The sequence below is a fragment of the Pyrus communis genome, chromosome 2 (assembly GCF_963583255.1).
Source record: "Pyrus communis chromosome 2, drPyrComm1.1, whole genome shotgun sequence".
NCBI lineage: Eukaryota > Viridiplantae > Streptophyta > Magnoliopsida > Rosales > Rosaceae > Pyrus > Pyrus communis.
In genome coordinates this window covers 14,457,745-14,473,293 of record NC_084804.1, presented here as the reverse complement: position 1 = coordinate 14,473,293, position 15,549 = coordinate 14,457,745, and the positions used below count along the sequence as shown (strand labels likewise).

The following is a 15,549-nucleotide window of genomic DNA, read 5'->3' as shown; positions in this document are numbered from 1 at the left end:
CTCTCGCCAGAGTTCATCGCTGAGGTTGATGATACACCCACAGACAAATGACAGAGACTAAACCTAAGGGTTTCAACTTGAAACACATAAAAAACCAGAGAATAATTCAAGCAATTGAAGTAGGGCAATAACCTCATCTGGGTTTGAGCAATGGAAGCTTGAAGCTCTCGGCTTCAATGGTGGATCACCCAAATGGTGCTCTGATGATGCATGCAAGGATTATATTCGAGTTCCTCTCATCCAGAAGATTGAGATTTCAGAGTTTGTTAGTTTGATTTGCTTCGGTTTCGAAAAAGAGGAAGGATGAGAGCTCTCGGAACTGTAGAAAGAAAATGAGACAGATTAAAGAGAGAGAAAGGTTTCAAAAATGAGGGGAAGGGTTGAGTCGGTAGAGAGAGAAGGAATAGGAAAATGAAGAGTGTTCTGGAAAAAAAAATGAAAGGAAAGAGTATTTTGGAAAAAAAAAATGAAAATGAAGTGTTCCGGAAAAAAATGAAAAGGAAAAGGAATAGGAAAAAGGAAAAAGGAAAAAGGAAATTAAAAATTATTTTGTATTATTTTATAAATAAAAATATACTAATAGTTTATTACCAATTGACAGGACTATTTAGTGTAAGGGTGGAGATGTAAAAGGTAATTACTGTTTATTAAGGGCAGTTAGTTTTCACTGGGTGGATTAAATAGTGGTAAGCGGGGGCCTTAGACAAGGTGGAACTGCTCTAATGAGGGAGTAGGATTCTCTCTTCTTTTCATTTTTTTCTCTTTTCCTTTCTTCTATTTAAACGATTATGATTAAATTCTGTTCATATTTTATATTATTTTTTTATATAAAAAATCAAAAAACAAAATAAAGAATGTGGGAGGACGCGGAGAGAGGAATCGTAATCCTCCACTAATGGGAGGCCTGCACTGCATACGGCGCTTCCCCAGCGCCTACTTCCACTGGCATTTATGTCCCCTGGCCTCTACTCCTCCTCTGTCTTCATCACCGCCGGGAAAAGCCATCCTCCTACTCTCTCCCACATCAAACACCCAAACCAGAACAATCAACACAAAAAATGGCATTAGAAGAACTATCAAACCCATAAAAAATGGCAGACCTCTGTCTCTCAGACCTCCTTGCTCCCTCCCTCAAACCCAACAAACCCATCAACAAAAACAACAAAACGATGAGACAAAGCACAAGAAGAAGGGGAAGATGAAAACAGAGCACAAGGCCGTGGCCGATGGAACTGGACGATAGTGCTATTGTCGAGCGTGGTGGGTCTGCTCACCGAAATTGGCGTCATCCTCTTCAACTACTCTGTATGTTTGATTTTTACCCATTACTCAATTGTCCATTTTTTCTTTTCTTGCTTGCTTGTTTGCAAAGTTTTGAGCTTTTATCTGAAATTTTACACAAATTGTAAATGTTCATGAAATACATTAGCATTGTAGTCTGCTAGTGATCTTTACATGTTTTTGTTATTATTTGTGAGGATGTTAAAGAATTGTCTCACATAGGAATGTGTGTTGTCCATCTGTTTGGCTTGAGTGCTGCAACACTTGAGGGGCGTGTGAGGATATGAAAAACTGGACGATGTCGGAAAGTTAAGGAACCTAGCATTAACTTATAAGGAGTCGGGCTACTCCCCCATTTCCAATTTGGGATGGATCCTCAACTTCCATCACTCATTACCCATTTTTTCTTTGCTTTTTTCTTGCTTGCTTATACATAAAGTTTTGAGCTTTTTCCGAGATTGTGATATGAATGGGAAGGTTCATGAGATACGTGATGTGTTCTGGGGTGGGATGCCACAATGGGGAGCTTCGTTCCAGCTTCTGGGGGTTTGATTGTTGCCATATTAAACTTGCTTTGAGATGCTCTCGAGGATGGTTGACAAGATAACAATGGCAATGAGCAAGGAGGAGAAAAAGGAGAGAATTTATTAGTGAAAATGGGAATGCCTGTTTGGGTTTTTGATGGTCTCAAAGCTGCATCAAGTCCTTTTTTCAAGGCAATTGCTGCTTGTGTCACACTTGGGACTGGGAACTCGTTAGGTCCCGAAGGTCCTAGCGTTGAGATTGGAACTTCTGTAGCCAAGGGTATTTGTGCTGTGTTTGATAAAAGTTCTCAAAGAAGGCTACCTCTTGTGGCTACCGGATCAGCTGCTGGAATTGCTTCTGGTTGGTATTCAGTTTTGTGTATATATGTGCTGCCATTATCAATACATGTTTGCCCTCATTGTAATTGTTGTCGTTCTGTTTTGACAGGGTTTAATGCTGCTGTTTCCGGTTGTTTCTTTGCCGTAGAGTCAGTCCAACGGCCATCACCACCTGATTCCTCTTCCATTTCGCTTGCGAATACCACTTCTATGGTCATACTTAGTGCTGTGATAGCTTCTGTAGTTTCAGAAGTTGGTCTTGGTTCTGAACCAGCCTTTAAGGTCTCATACTATGACTTCTGCTCACCTACTCGTACACTATCAATTATCTGTCAATTCTTGAAAATGATACATATAAAAACCTATGTACCGAGCGAACTAAAAATGGTTTTTTATTTTAATAATTTCTGCAATTGACTATGGCATCAGTACATAATCTATGAATATTTTCTTGTTCCTGGTAATGTGATTTGCCTTTACTGAATACAGTTTCTGAATTCTCTCATTATTTGGGTAGTTGATTTACTTTGCATATTCCAAATGGGTAATTTCATATATGATTGTGGTACAACACTAGTTTATTCATATAGTATGATTGTGTTACATTGCATATTCCTTTAGTATATCTAGAGGTAGATGTTCACGTTATTGTTTAAAGCTGCGGTTTTAATAATGAGATGTATTCAAGTTATTGTTTATGGGTGTCTTACGTGGCTTGGTTTTGTTAACCTTATCAAAGTGCACATCGTACATGTTGGTATTTGTTGACAATCTTCACAAGACCGTTCGCCTACCAAAATTTTTGTTCCCTATCGTGGGTGGCTTGGCTATCGGGCTGATGGCATTGGCATATCCTGAAATTCTTTATCGGGGTTTCGAGAATGTTGACATTTTGCTGGAATATCGACCACTTGAGAAAGGCCTCTCAGCTGATCTGTTGCTTCAGTTGGTAGTGGCCAAGATAGGTGCAACCTCATTGTGTCGAGCCTCTGGATTAGTTGGAGGCTACTATGCTCCATCACTTTTTATTGGTGCAGCAACAGGAATGGCATACGGTGTTGGAAATTTTGAATAGAAATTTCAATGTTCCACATTGGTCACTACCAAAAGGTTTCCTCACTTTATAAGGTTTTGTCCCTTATAGATAGTGATTGGAGTGATGACCATGGAGAATGAAATTGGGCTCACCCTTGAGGTTTGGTTTTGGGGTGTACTAATTAATTGATAATTAATATATAATTAATATATAAATTAATTTATAATTAATTATCAAAAGATGTGCTCTAATAATTAAATTATTTAATTAATTATTTTCGGATTTAATTAATTATTTTTAATTAATTTCGAATTTAATTAATTAATTATTTTTTACCAACGGACTCATCTTTTTGTCTGAAGTGTGGTGACAGAACGCAGAAAGCAAACACCCCTCTGAGAAGATGTCTTCCAACAGATGCATCCCTTCTCCATACCTGTTGCAAACAGGCATAATCATATTATATATACATCCATCTGCATGGCATTTAGAATACAGAAAATATCAAATTCTTCTTCTACATTCCTAAACCTTATTGAGAGAACCAAATAGAAATTCGTCAGAAGTCAGTTTTTCAATGCTGGAATTCTAACTTAGATGATTGTATCCTGGTGAGGCAGACGTCCGTAGAACTACAAGCACTGAGTAGGGACAAAATATCTATTTCAAGGACATTGCGGTACGCAAGCCTCGATCTTTAATTTGTCTATTCAATATTATTTCGCATTGTTCATACTCTGTTAATACCAATGTTTTAAAAGATGCGCCCCGAGGCGCGCCTAGACGGCTTTGGAGGCGGGGCGGGAGTGATAACGCCTCTGCCCAGTGGAAGTGGGCGAAAACTCGCCGAGGCGTGGTCGAGGCGAGACTAGGCGGCTAAGGCGCGCCTAAAGGCGGTTGGCGGCCATTCCCAGATCCATCCGCGACCCAAAATCGAAGTCGACTGCTCTGTTTTCAAGCTTTGCCATCTGGGTTTAGGGTTGCAGGCTGTGCGGCATCTTCACGAGGAAGACAACCGTGAAGAAGAAGAGGGATTTTTTGTGTTTTTTAAAGACTTGGTCCAAAACGACATCGTTTTGGCCAAGTCTTTAATTTTTTTTAAATGACTTGGCCCAAAACGACGTCGTTTTGGCCAAGTCTGTTTTTCTTTTATTTTTAAAACCCTAAGAGTCCCTATTTCCTCTATTTTTCTCAGCAGTCCTCTATTATTTAAGGTCCCGTAAGGCTTCGCCTCATGTATAGGTTGAGCTATCCCTCGGATGACTCACCCACGCCACACGCTTTTAATACATTGGTTAATACGTTTCTTCGCATTTATTATTTATTAGCATATATAAGTTTATCCCATATTGTTGACATATATATAACATACGGAAAATTCATCAGTTCTGCAGTTGCTCAGTCCAATCCTATACCTCCTCTTTCCGTCTTGGAAGTAGCATCACCGCAAGCATACGGCCTGGTACTGTTCTATGTCATTTTCATATCTAGAAGATAGATTACCTTGAAAATTGAAATGTCTGGCAATGTTCAACTAGTATGATATAATGTTTTTTTTTCCTATTTGCATTCTGTTTAGACTTCAGGCTCTTAGTATCAGAAGTTAGTTGTTTCATTAGTTAATTATTAATGTTTACAAGACAGAATGGGTCGCTTTTCCGATCCAAATCTATTTTTGATAATTTCTGAGAACAAAAATCACATTTGAATTATGAGTTTGCCTTATGTTATTATCCAGAAACCTATAGCCATTATCTTCGGGGCAAATACCTTTCTTTTTAGAAGTAGAATGTGTTTCCTGCAATTGTATTAATTCTAAATATCGAATGGTCTTTTGACAATTGGCGTGGAGTGTACATAATAATGTAATATCACTCTCCACGGTAAACTTGAAAAGTCTGAACTTTTCTCGGTGAATATATTATTTCTCTTTCTGGTATCTGTCTGCTAAATTCTGAAGGTATCCCAAAATCTGGATGGAGTTGACAATCGGAGAGTTTTCCATTTTAGGTTTGGAATGGGTGCTACTCTTGCAGGAGTCTGCCAGGTACCTCTTACGGCAGTTCTGCTGTTTTTTGAATTGACACAAGATTATCGTATTGTGCTGCCGCTACTTGGAGCTGTGGGGTTATCTTCGTGGATTACTTCTGGACAGACGAGGAGAAAAGTTATCGGGAAGACTAAGAAAATCAAACAGGGAAACACTAGTAGCATTGAACAACCTGAGGTGCTTTCCCCTACTGCAAATGGGATATCTTCAAGTGGTGCTTCAGCTGAAAGGACATCTAATGCCCGTGACCTGTGTGAAATTGAAATTTCACTCTGTATAGATGGTTCTGATACTGATACTGAACAGTCAGAAAAGAGAATAATTGTATCCGAAGCCATGAGGATGAAATACGTGACTGTTTTAATGGACACATTGCTTGCAGATGCGGTGAGTCTCATGCTTGCAGAAAAGCAGCCCTGTGCCATGATTCTCGATAATGATCATATTATAATTGGTTACTGACACTTTAAAGACATTCAAGAGTTCAGCAATAAATGTGCCAAATCAAGAAGATAGAAACCCAAGGTTATTCTAGTCTTTTTGTGTTGCTAAATTATTGCATTCACAGAACTGCTGCTGATTTTCCCCTCTTGTTGAATAACTGGTTGTGGTTGTACATGCTACAGGAGCTTATAGTATCTCAACTGTGTTCTTGGGACGGGGAAGTATGCCGAGTACCATGGACGGCTGCATCTACTATGACTCTCAGCTCAGAATAATGAACAGTAACTTGCCATGATAAGTCTTAACAAATCAATGCTAAAGAAATAATTTCAGTCAGATTATTATGTTTTGATGAATGTAGAAGATGGAAAAACGAATTAGTTCTGAGAAAATGATTGCTTGCAGAAACATACCTCTGGAAGCTCAGTCTCAGGTCTTTCCTGAAATTGGACATTGGGTGCATGCTGAAGCCTGGAGAGGTTTTCAAGAAGCTTTGACCGTATTTCTTCTAGTAACACGTGAGAATTCTTATTTTCCATATTACTCGGGGCAAACATGAAGAATATAATCTGGACCGAAATACTCATAATACTCGTGATGTGGCATTTTGTCCTCAACTTGTGCTCCAAGTGCTACTCCTGTCTGTATTACAAACAATATATCAAAAACATAAGAATTCCATAAAGACTCAAGACTAAACAAAAATTAGATGCACCAAATACAGATGCTGTGAAACTACGCATGTCACGTTTACAACAATGTATTAAAGAGTAGCCATCTGCCAGGCACTATTGTCATATTATGCAATCACAAAACATTAACATGCTATCTGCCAAGAGATTATAACTGGTGATAAAAACCATGCTATGTGGACAATCACATCACAGGTGAAACACTTTGGAAACGTTAAGAGGTAAAACAGAATATGAGAAGTAAACCTCGTAGCACCAACAACGAGCAACATTGCGAATGGTATAGCCACCGCCACCTAGAAGCAAGGGTGGGACATTGAAGGATCTAATATATCTAACCACTTGGGGTGAACTTTGATGGAAAGATTGAAGCAGCCCAGCCTGTCCCCAGATGAGGAATCAGCACCACACAGGAGAACCACAGCCCCAGGTTTAAAAATTTCCGTAACCTTCCCAATGATGGGCTTGAACAAGTAATGGTAGCTCTCATCATCAATCCCGTCATCCAATGGAACATTGAGTAATACTTCCCTGTAACCAATATCACGAATGTCCCCCGTGCCAGGGAAATTCTCGAAATTTTTGGGATGTCATACCGAATTGATCACGAACCATTTGTACGAGATTTGGTATTGCCTATTCAATGGTTTGGTAATCCTGAACCAAACCGGCACTATGTATTTATTTATTTTTTCATTGATATCATTTCCAACCCTGAACTTTGTGTAGCAGTTCACCAGAATTAAGAATTTGAATGATAATCTCAATTATGCGCGGAATTAATCCTACGCTTGGGTATCCTATAAGATGAATCAGGTCAGATACCCAAAGTTCTGGCAACGATGGAAGAAATTTATTCTACTTTTTTGAGTATCTTTGTTAGCCTAGAAACATGGTTAAGACCATCTCCAACCGAAATCCTCTAGTCCTTTAGGATATTAATATTTTAATAAACAATGCAGGGTCATATTTCTTACCATCTCCAACCAATGGCCAAAAGGCTATAGGGCTCATTTTATCCCTGTCACAAAAAATCGTCTCCAACCGAGGGCCAAAAGGCCGTAGGACCAAACATAATTTATTATTTAAATTTAAAAACTACGACAACTTAAATTTAAAAACTACAACTTATATTTAAAAACAACTAAAATTTAAAAACTACAACAACTTAAATCTAAAAACTACAACAACTTAAATTTAAAAACTACAACTTAAATTTAATATCTAAAATCATCATTATCTTCATCATCTGCCATTGTAGGAGTATAGTCGGAGGTAAACAATTGCCGACGGGTCATAATTTCTTTTTTTTTTTTTTTTTTTTTTTTGCTATCAAAATAGACCTTACTCATTGGAGTGTAATTCGAAGTGTTCCTTTCCATATTTTTATCATCCATCTGTTCTTGTATTTGTTTGGCCTATTCTTCATGCCTACGGTTCCTTTCTTCCATGGCAAAGGCATTTTGCTGCACCATTAATCACAATGAGGGCATCACTTCCTGTTGAGCGACATAATCATCATTTGCCTTGCCTTTTTCCTTCAACCTTCAGGCCTTGTTTCGTCCCATGACCCTAAGAATGGAACCTTCACCCGAAGACGGATTTTCAACCCTTATTTGTTGAATGGTAGGAGATCCATCTTCATCTATATTTACAGCTAAGGATGCAGTTCTGAACACCGGCGTAGGACCTACTCTATGTTGAGGTGGATCTTCAAATAACACACACCCTTTACAAATTTCCCAACAATCGTGAAACTGAAAGGGTTTCGAACTGCCCTCCATATACAATTCCTCCGCTTGGCGTATCTAGAAAATATAATTACAAAAATTAAAAGAAATTAATTTATAAAATTAAATGTAATATAATAAAATATTTAAAATAAATTGTGAAAACACTTACTTCGTCGTAGTAATTAGCGCCGCTTTCATATTTACTTGCTGTTGCTAACAGTGCTTGATGCCATTTGTTCAAACTTGGATGAAGATGTTTCTTCCATCTTGAAGAACAACTCTCGTGGTTTCAGATATTTAGTGGAGTAGTGCATTCGTAGAACTCTAAGTATTTTTAGTCCAAACACCTTCACTTGTTTGACAACCTCCCCTCAAATTATCTTCTGAGACCTATCTATAAGCCCTGCAAAGAGCTTCATCTTCGTTTCGGGTTCAAGCCCTACCTTTCATTGCAGATGAGGCTAGGCCTGGCAATTCTTAACATGACCCGATAATCCGACACGACACGACACGAAATTAACAGATGTTCAGGTCGACACGATAACGAATCGGGTCGTTATCGGGTAACCCAATAAGCACCTGTTAAGATAACGAGTTGGTTCGGGTATACACGTGGGTAACACAATACACGATTGTAGACATTGAAATTTCAGTGAAATAAATGTTGACAAATGTATTAAAATTACAACCTTCACTCATTTCACCTACAACTTCCACTTACTTCACCAACCTCACACTTATTTCACCTACATCACACACTCATTTCACCTACAACTTCCACTTACTTCACCTACCAACTCCACTCACTTCACCAAAAATGGATGGTGGTGATTCACTCTCTTAGCCTATAAATAGCCTTCTCCATCAAAAGGAAAGGGGAGGAATTTACATACACACCAAAACCTTGAAGCCTTGAAACTCTAAAGCTTTCAAGAAAATCCCGAAGGATCAAGAAAGCACTCTTCGTTCTTCATCAAATCCTCCTTCAAGATCAAGCCCCAACGACCCTTGAAGAACTTCCACCAACTCAAGATCAAGCCCCGACGGCCTCTTAAAGAAAGTGTTCATCGTTCATCTGTTCATCCTAAGATCAAGCCTCAACGCCCATTTGGATTAACAAAAAATCAACAAACCCATACACCCATTCTTCAAGATCAAGCCCAATGCCCCTTGAAGATCTATTCATCAACTATTCATCCCTAGATCAAGCCCCGATGGCCCTTTGGAACAACAGCTCATCCACAAACCTACACCTTACGAAGATAGAATCAAAGGATCAAATTACAAAGAGATTGTAACCCCAAAATCATTAATACAAAAAATATATTTTGTACACGTATTCTTGTTTCTTGTTTCAGGATTTTTTCGTGTTTACAAATTTGGCACGCCTAGTGGGACCTCTCTACCTCTCATCTCTATCCTCAAATCATCGAAAAACACAAATGGCATCAAGAAAGGATCAAGATGTTCTCGCAATCAAAGCGAAGAACAAGAACATCATCGCTGCAAGTGGTGATATTTCGGGCATCACAACCCGAAGTAAGGCAAGAGCTCTTTTTGCCGCGGCTTCCACCCCTGCATTAACTCTGTCAAAGGAACAAGAGCACTTGAGGCACGAGCCCGTGATCACCCTAGGCTCGCTAAGGGCGCCAAGAGGGGAGAACCCGAGGAAATACTCAGAGTCCCTACTCTCCGACGCTAATTCGAGCGGCAGTACAACCATGCAAGTCATGACCATTGGAGCAACTTCAATCGAGGACCAGCTAGCTCAGATGAATGAAGCAATCAGAAAGCTCACACAGACTGTGGAAGAGAAGGACTTGCAGATTGCCGCACTCGTCAACCAACTAGATGCGCGGCCCGACGTGAAAGTCGACCCAAATGTTGGCCTATTGAAGAAAGAAGTCGACGAAGAAGAGGAGCCTTCAGCGGAGAAAGTCGAAGAGAAGCTGAAGTTAGACCAAGCAACGGCGTTCATGGGATCTCTCTCTATCCAGCAGCTACAGAAGATGATCGCAAGCACTATCAAAACACAGTACGAAGGAAGCTCACATGACTTCGTACTGTACTCAAAGCCTTACTCCAAGAAGATTGATGCTTTGAAGATGCCAAGTGGTTATCAGCCCCCAAAATTCATGCAGTTCGATGGAAAAGGAAACCCGAAGCAACATATCGCCCATTTCATTGAAACTTGCAACAATGCTGGGATAAAGGGGGACTACCTCGTCAAACAATTCGTGCGTTCGCTGAAAAGTAACACTTTTGACTGGTACACCGACCTCGAACCCGAGTTTATCAACAGTTGGGACCAGCTAGAAAGGGAATTCCTCAACTGCTTCTATAGCACTCGCCGTACTGTAAGCATGCTAGAGCTAACCAATACGAAACAGTGGAAAAATGAACCTGTCGTCGACTACATCAATAGATGGCGCTCCTTAAGTTTGGATTGCAAAGATCGGCTTTCTGAAACCTCTACCATTGAGATGTGCGTTCAAGGCATGCACTGGGGGTTACATTACATCCTCTAAGGCATAAAACCAAGAATATTCGAAGAGCTGGCAACTCGTTCCCACGACATGGAGCTGAGTATCGCTAATCACGGAAAACATGAGCCGATTACTAACTTCAAGAAGGATAAAGTATTCGCCCCAAATGTAGACAAGACTGGGAAAAAGCCCGCTAAGGAAGCTTTCACTGTCAACACTACCCCCATCAAGACCTCCTCAGCGCCTATCAAGATCTCCTCCAAGAAGAAAGCGAAGGAGATAAAGAAAAGTGAGCCTTCTCGTACCCAAGACAGATACAAGAGCACTTTAAGAGAGTTGGAACAGAAAACGTACCCTTTTCCTGACTCTGACATGTCTGCCATGTTAGATAACTTGCTGGAAAAAAAGGTGATTGAGCTACCCGAATGCAAGCGTCCTGAAGAAATGAATCGCATAAACGTTCCTAGGTACTGCAAGTACCATCGTATTGTAAGCCATCCTGTTGGCAAATGCTTCGTTCTTAAAGAACTCATCATGAAGCTAGCACAACAAGGGTAAATTGAGCTCGACCTTGAGGACATGGCCGCAACGCATACCACTACAATTGTGTTTGGATCGTTCGATCCCGTGCCTCTCCAAGCGACACCTGACCATTCCCGTGAATGCTCAAGCTGCACGGTAGCTCCTACACAACCATCATTGGGGGAGGGAGCGACCAAGTTGCACATACCGATGATGAATAAGGATGGATATTGGTAACCTACAAAAAGACAAGGAAGCCAAGACCACGAGTCATACAGCCAAAGGTGGAACAAAGAAGAAATCACCACGGCCGCAACAATGGGAAGCCTAAAAAAAACATAAAGGATGATAAGACAACATATGCTAGAGAACCTATGGAGCAGGAGCCACGCATTCCCGTTTCCTTGCACGAGTACTTCCCGAATGACTTTTTCCAACAGTGCACTACCGTCGCCTGTCACATGGTTGAAGTAGAAATAGAAGAGCCCTAAAAAGGCAAAGCTATCACCACTGATGTAGAAAAGACCCTCATACCTGAAGAAGGTTTACCAACACACTTTAGCATCGAGGAAGCGCTACAATTGCCAAAAAAGATGCGAAGAGCACTAGCAGCAGCCTTGGCAAGTCCTGGCGACCACGAAGCACAAGAAAGTAATGACGAAGGCTCGAAGCTTCAGCCACATAAATGTGCCACATGTTGTGCCACCCATGACACAATTAACTTCACTGATGAAGACCTACTGCTGGGATTAAAGCCTCACAACCGTCCTCTCTTCGTCTCGAGGTACGTAAGGGAACACAAAGTCAACCGCATGCTTGTGGATGATGGGTCGGCCACAAACATCATGCCAAAATCAACAATGACCATAATCGGCATCAAGGTGAATGAACTATCCCTGAGCTGTTTGCTGATCCAGGGTTTTAACCAATAAGGACAAAAGGAAATGGGCATGATCCGAGTAGAGATAGCCACTGGTGAGCTCAAATCAAGCACTATATTCCACGTGATTGATGCAAGAACTTCCTACAGCTTGCTCCTAGGAAGACCTTGGATCCACGCAAATGGGGTAGTACCGTCCACCCTTCACCAATGCCTAAAATTTTATCGAGAATGAGTGAAGGTGATCCAATGTGACACCAAGCCATTCAGTGAAGCTGAATCACACTTTGCAGACGTCAAGTTCTACATGGACGAAGACATGGTACCCGAAGCTCTTCCGGAAGAGATCAAATCCATGGGCAAAGCAACACTTAAAAAGCAGGAGTGGCAAGCCATGCCTAAAAAGAAAAAAGAGCAAGTTGTGCCATTTTCAAGCAAAGACGATGACGAGTTTGCTAAACCTATAACAACCAAAGGGGGTAGGATGCCTTAAAAAGGATCGAACACACCCATATTCCAGTATATCCCGATGTCAAGAAGAAAAAATAGTCAATCTTCATTCGAAACTGGAATAAGAAAAGCCGACACACAGTGGCATAAGGATAATGTGAAGTTGCTTAAGACGAACGCAGTTTTGCCTCTGACACAGCTAGGGAGTGCTAAGGTCGCAAGACTACCACAAGGCTTCATAAAAGCTCTACCAAAGGAGGTGGAATCAAGCTTTCTTCCAACCAAAAGGACCGAGGAAGGTTTCGACCCAAACGCCTATAGACTCATGTCGAAGGCAGGGTACGACTTCGCTTCCTCTTCTACGGCTGGAAAGAAGGTTTTAAACACTGTCAATGATAAAGAACGTAACCTCACCAAAACTCAAAAGAAGTTGAAGGAGCATGGTTACGGAGTTGACAACAACAAAGCCGGACTTGGCTTCACACCAAATGCACCTGTGATGATTTCAAACAAAGCGAAAAATACTAGCGCTCAATACGTCAGTGTGAGCATTGAACAAGACCAAGAAGAGCTTAAACCTGCCCTTCGGACGTCGATCTTCGATAGGATGAACCGTTTAAGCCCCAGAATTTCAGTGCTTAATCGCATTGGTGGTCAAGACCGAACCTCTGTCTTCAAGAGGCTTAATGCGCCAACATCCCAAAGCTTTGTTTTTGAAAGGTTGTTAAAGCCTAAGAAACAAAGCAACACAACTATCTCTCATTTGCGACGATCAACTTCAGAAAGATTTGAAGATAATGAGAAGCCTTCTAGAAAGAGGAAGACAACACCAAAGGAAGAAAAACTCGATGGGTTAGCAGAAAAAGGCGACGTTCGAAGCTTAATTCCTTCAAGGATGAAGTGCCAAGCAATCTTAGAGGTTGACATAAATGGACCATTGAAAGTAAGAAAGCGTACTATCATCCACACCGGACAATCTTCATGCCAACAAGCTCGAGAAGACAGCATTGAAGAGGAGGTCCAAGATGTCTTCCACATCACGATTTAAGAAGGCAAAGAAGATGAAATCCCCGAGGAAGATGTCACTGCTGCACCACCACAGCTCGAAGATGGGGGGCAAGCCATGGTTGATGATCTCAAGGAACTCAACTTAGGTACAAGCGAGGAACCAAAGCCTATCTTCGTAAGTGCATTATTAAGTACGGATGAGATAGAAGAGTATTATCAGCTGTTGTTAGAGTACAAAGATGTCTTTGCTTGGACCTACAAAGAAATGCCCGGCCTGGACCCTATCATCGTTGTTTATCATCTTGCGGTCAAGCCTGGAACGCGACCGATAAAGCAAACTCAAAGACGCTATTGATCTAAGCTTATCCCACTAATCGAGGTCAAGATCAACAAGCTAATCGAAGCAGGCTTTATTCGAGAAGTGCAATACCCCAAGTGGATCTCCAACATCGTCATTGTCCTTAAGAAATCAGGACAAATACGTGTTTGTGTAGACTTTCAGGACCTCAACGATGCTTGCCCGAAGGATGACTTCCCCTTACCAATCATTGAAATCATGGTGGATACAACCACTGGCCATGAGGCATTATCATTCATGGATGGCTCTTCTGGGTACAATCAAATTCGCATGGCCCTCGAAGACGAGGAACTAACAGCTTTTTGCACTCCAAAAGGTATCTATTGCTACAAGGTGATGCCTTTTGGTCTAAAGAACGCTGGAGCTACGTATCAACGCGCAATGCAGAAAATCTTCAATGACATGCTACACAAAAACGTAGAATGTTACATAGATGATATGGTGGTTAAGACAAAGAAAAGATCAGACCACTTGAAGGATCTACGAATAGTGTTCGCAAGGCTGGGAAAATACAACCTCAAGATGAACCAGTTAAAGTGTGTATTTGGCGTCACCTCTAGAAAATTCCTCGGCTTCATCGTCAAACACCGTGGTATTGAAGTGGACCAATCAAAGATCAAGGCCGTTCAAAGCATGCCCAAGCCAAGAAACCTGCACAAGTTGAAAAGTCTACAAGGACGGCTAGCCTTCATCAGACGCTTCATCTCCAACCTCGTAGGGCGTTGTCAACCGTTTAGTTGCCTTATGAAGAAAGATGGTCTATTCGTATGGGACGAAGCATGCCATAATGCTTTTGAAAGCATAAAGAAATATTTGTCAAGTCCACCTGTCCTGGGGGCACCTGTGCCCGGGAAACCGCTCATATTGTATATTGCTGGTCAAGAAAGTTCAATCGGAGCACTCTTGGCACAAGAGAATGAATCCTAGAAAGAATGAGCACTTTACTACCTCAGTCGAACTCTCACCGACGCTGAGTTGAACTATTCCCCAATAGAAAAGATGTGCCTCGCTTTGGTGCTTGTCATTTAGAAGCTCAGACATTACATGCATGCTTACACCATCCACCTGGTTGCTAAAGCTGACCCTGTCAAATACGTCATGTCTAAGCCAGTCTTGACAGGGCGACTCGCTAAGTGGGCTTTGCTTCTTAATCAATATGAGATCATCTACATCCCAACTAAAGCCGTTAAGGGACAAGCGCTATTAGACTTCCTTGCCGATCATCCAATCCCGGCTGATTGGAAAATCTCAGACGACTTGCCTGATGAGGAGGTGTTCTACATCGACATCTTCCCGACATAGACGATGTTCTTCGACGGATCCGCATGAGCAGACGGAGCGGGGGCAAGAGTAGTATTCATGTCGCCACAAAGGAAAATACTACCTTACTCCTTCTAACTAAGTGAGCTATGCTCCAATAATGTTGCTGAATACCAAGCATTGATCATCGGGCTCCAAATGGCGATCAACATGGAAATCACAGCTCTTGAGGTGTATGGCGACTCCAAGCTCATAATCAATCAACTCTTAACTGAATATGAGGTGAGGAAAGATGATCTTGTCCCATATTTCTGGCTGGCGACTCAACTGCTACAAAAGTTCGAGGCTGTGACACTAGAACATGTGCCAAGAAAGAAAAATCAAATGGCAGACGTTCTCGCCAATCTAGCCTCGAGTATGACACTAGGAAAAGATGAAGCTGCAGACGTGCCAGTTTGCCAAAGATGGGTGATTCCGCTCGTTAAT

At 41.3% G+C, this 15,549-nt stretch overlaps 1 protein-coding gene and 1 pseudogene across 1 annotated transcript; one reads left to right on the top strand and one right to left on the bottom strand.

The window, feature by feature from the left end:
• Positions 1 to 895: 895 nt before the first annotated feature.
• Positions 896 to 5,949, top strand: LOC137724831 (chloride channel protein CLC-e-like; annotated as a pseudogene).
• A 265-nt stretch (positions 5,950 to 6,214) lies between these two features.
• LOC137724830 (histone deacetylase 19-like) lies at positions 6,215 to 8,332 on the bottom strand. The gene is made up of 3 exons (XM_068463508.1): positions 8,304 to 8,332; positions 6,720 to 6,897; positions 6,215 to 6,316 (listed from the first exon to the last, which is right to left on the bottom strand). Exons 1-3 carry the CDS (start codon positions 8,330 to 8,332, stop codon positions 6,215 to 6,217), a joined length of 309 nt encoding a protein of 102 aa, XP_068319609.1.
• Positions 8,333 to 15,549: the final 7,217 nt, after the last annotated feature.

What these genes read in the sequence shown, in the direction of transcription:
- LOC137724830 (XM_068463508.1), bottom strand. Translation starts at nt 8,332, where the DNA reads ATGGCATCAAGCACTGTTAGCAACAGCAA. An exon ending in AGCACTGTTAGCAACAGCAA is followed by an intron (nt 6,898 to 8,303) that starts GTAAATATGAAA and finishes TATTGGTTACAG; the next exon opens with GGAAGTATTACTCAATGTTC. An exon ending in GCTTCAATCTTTCCATCAAA is followed by an intron (nt 6,317 to 6,719) that starts GTTCACCCCAAG and finishes TTTGTAATACAG; the next exon opens with ACAGGAGTAGCACTTGGAGC.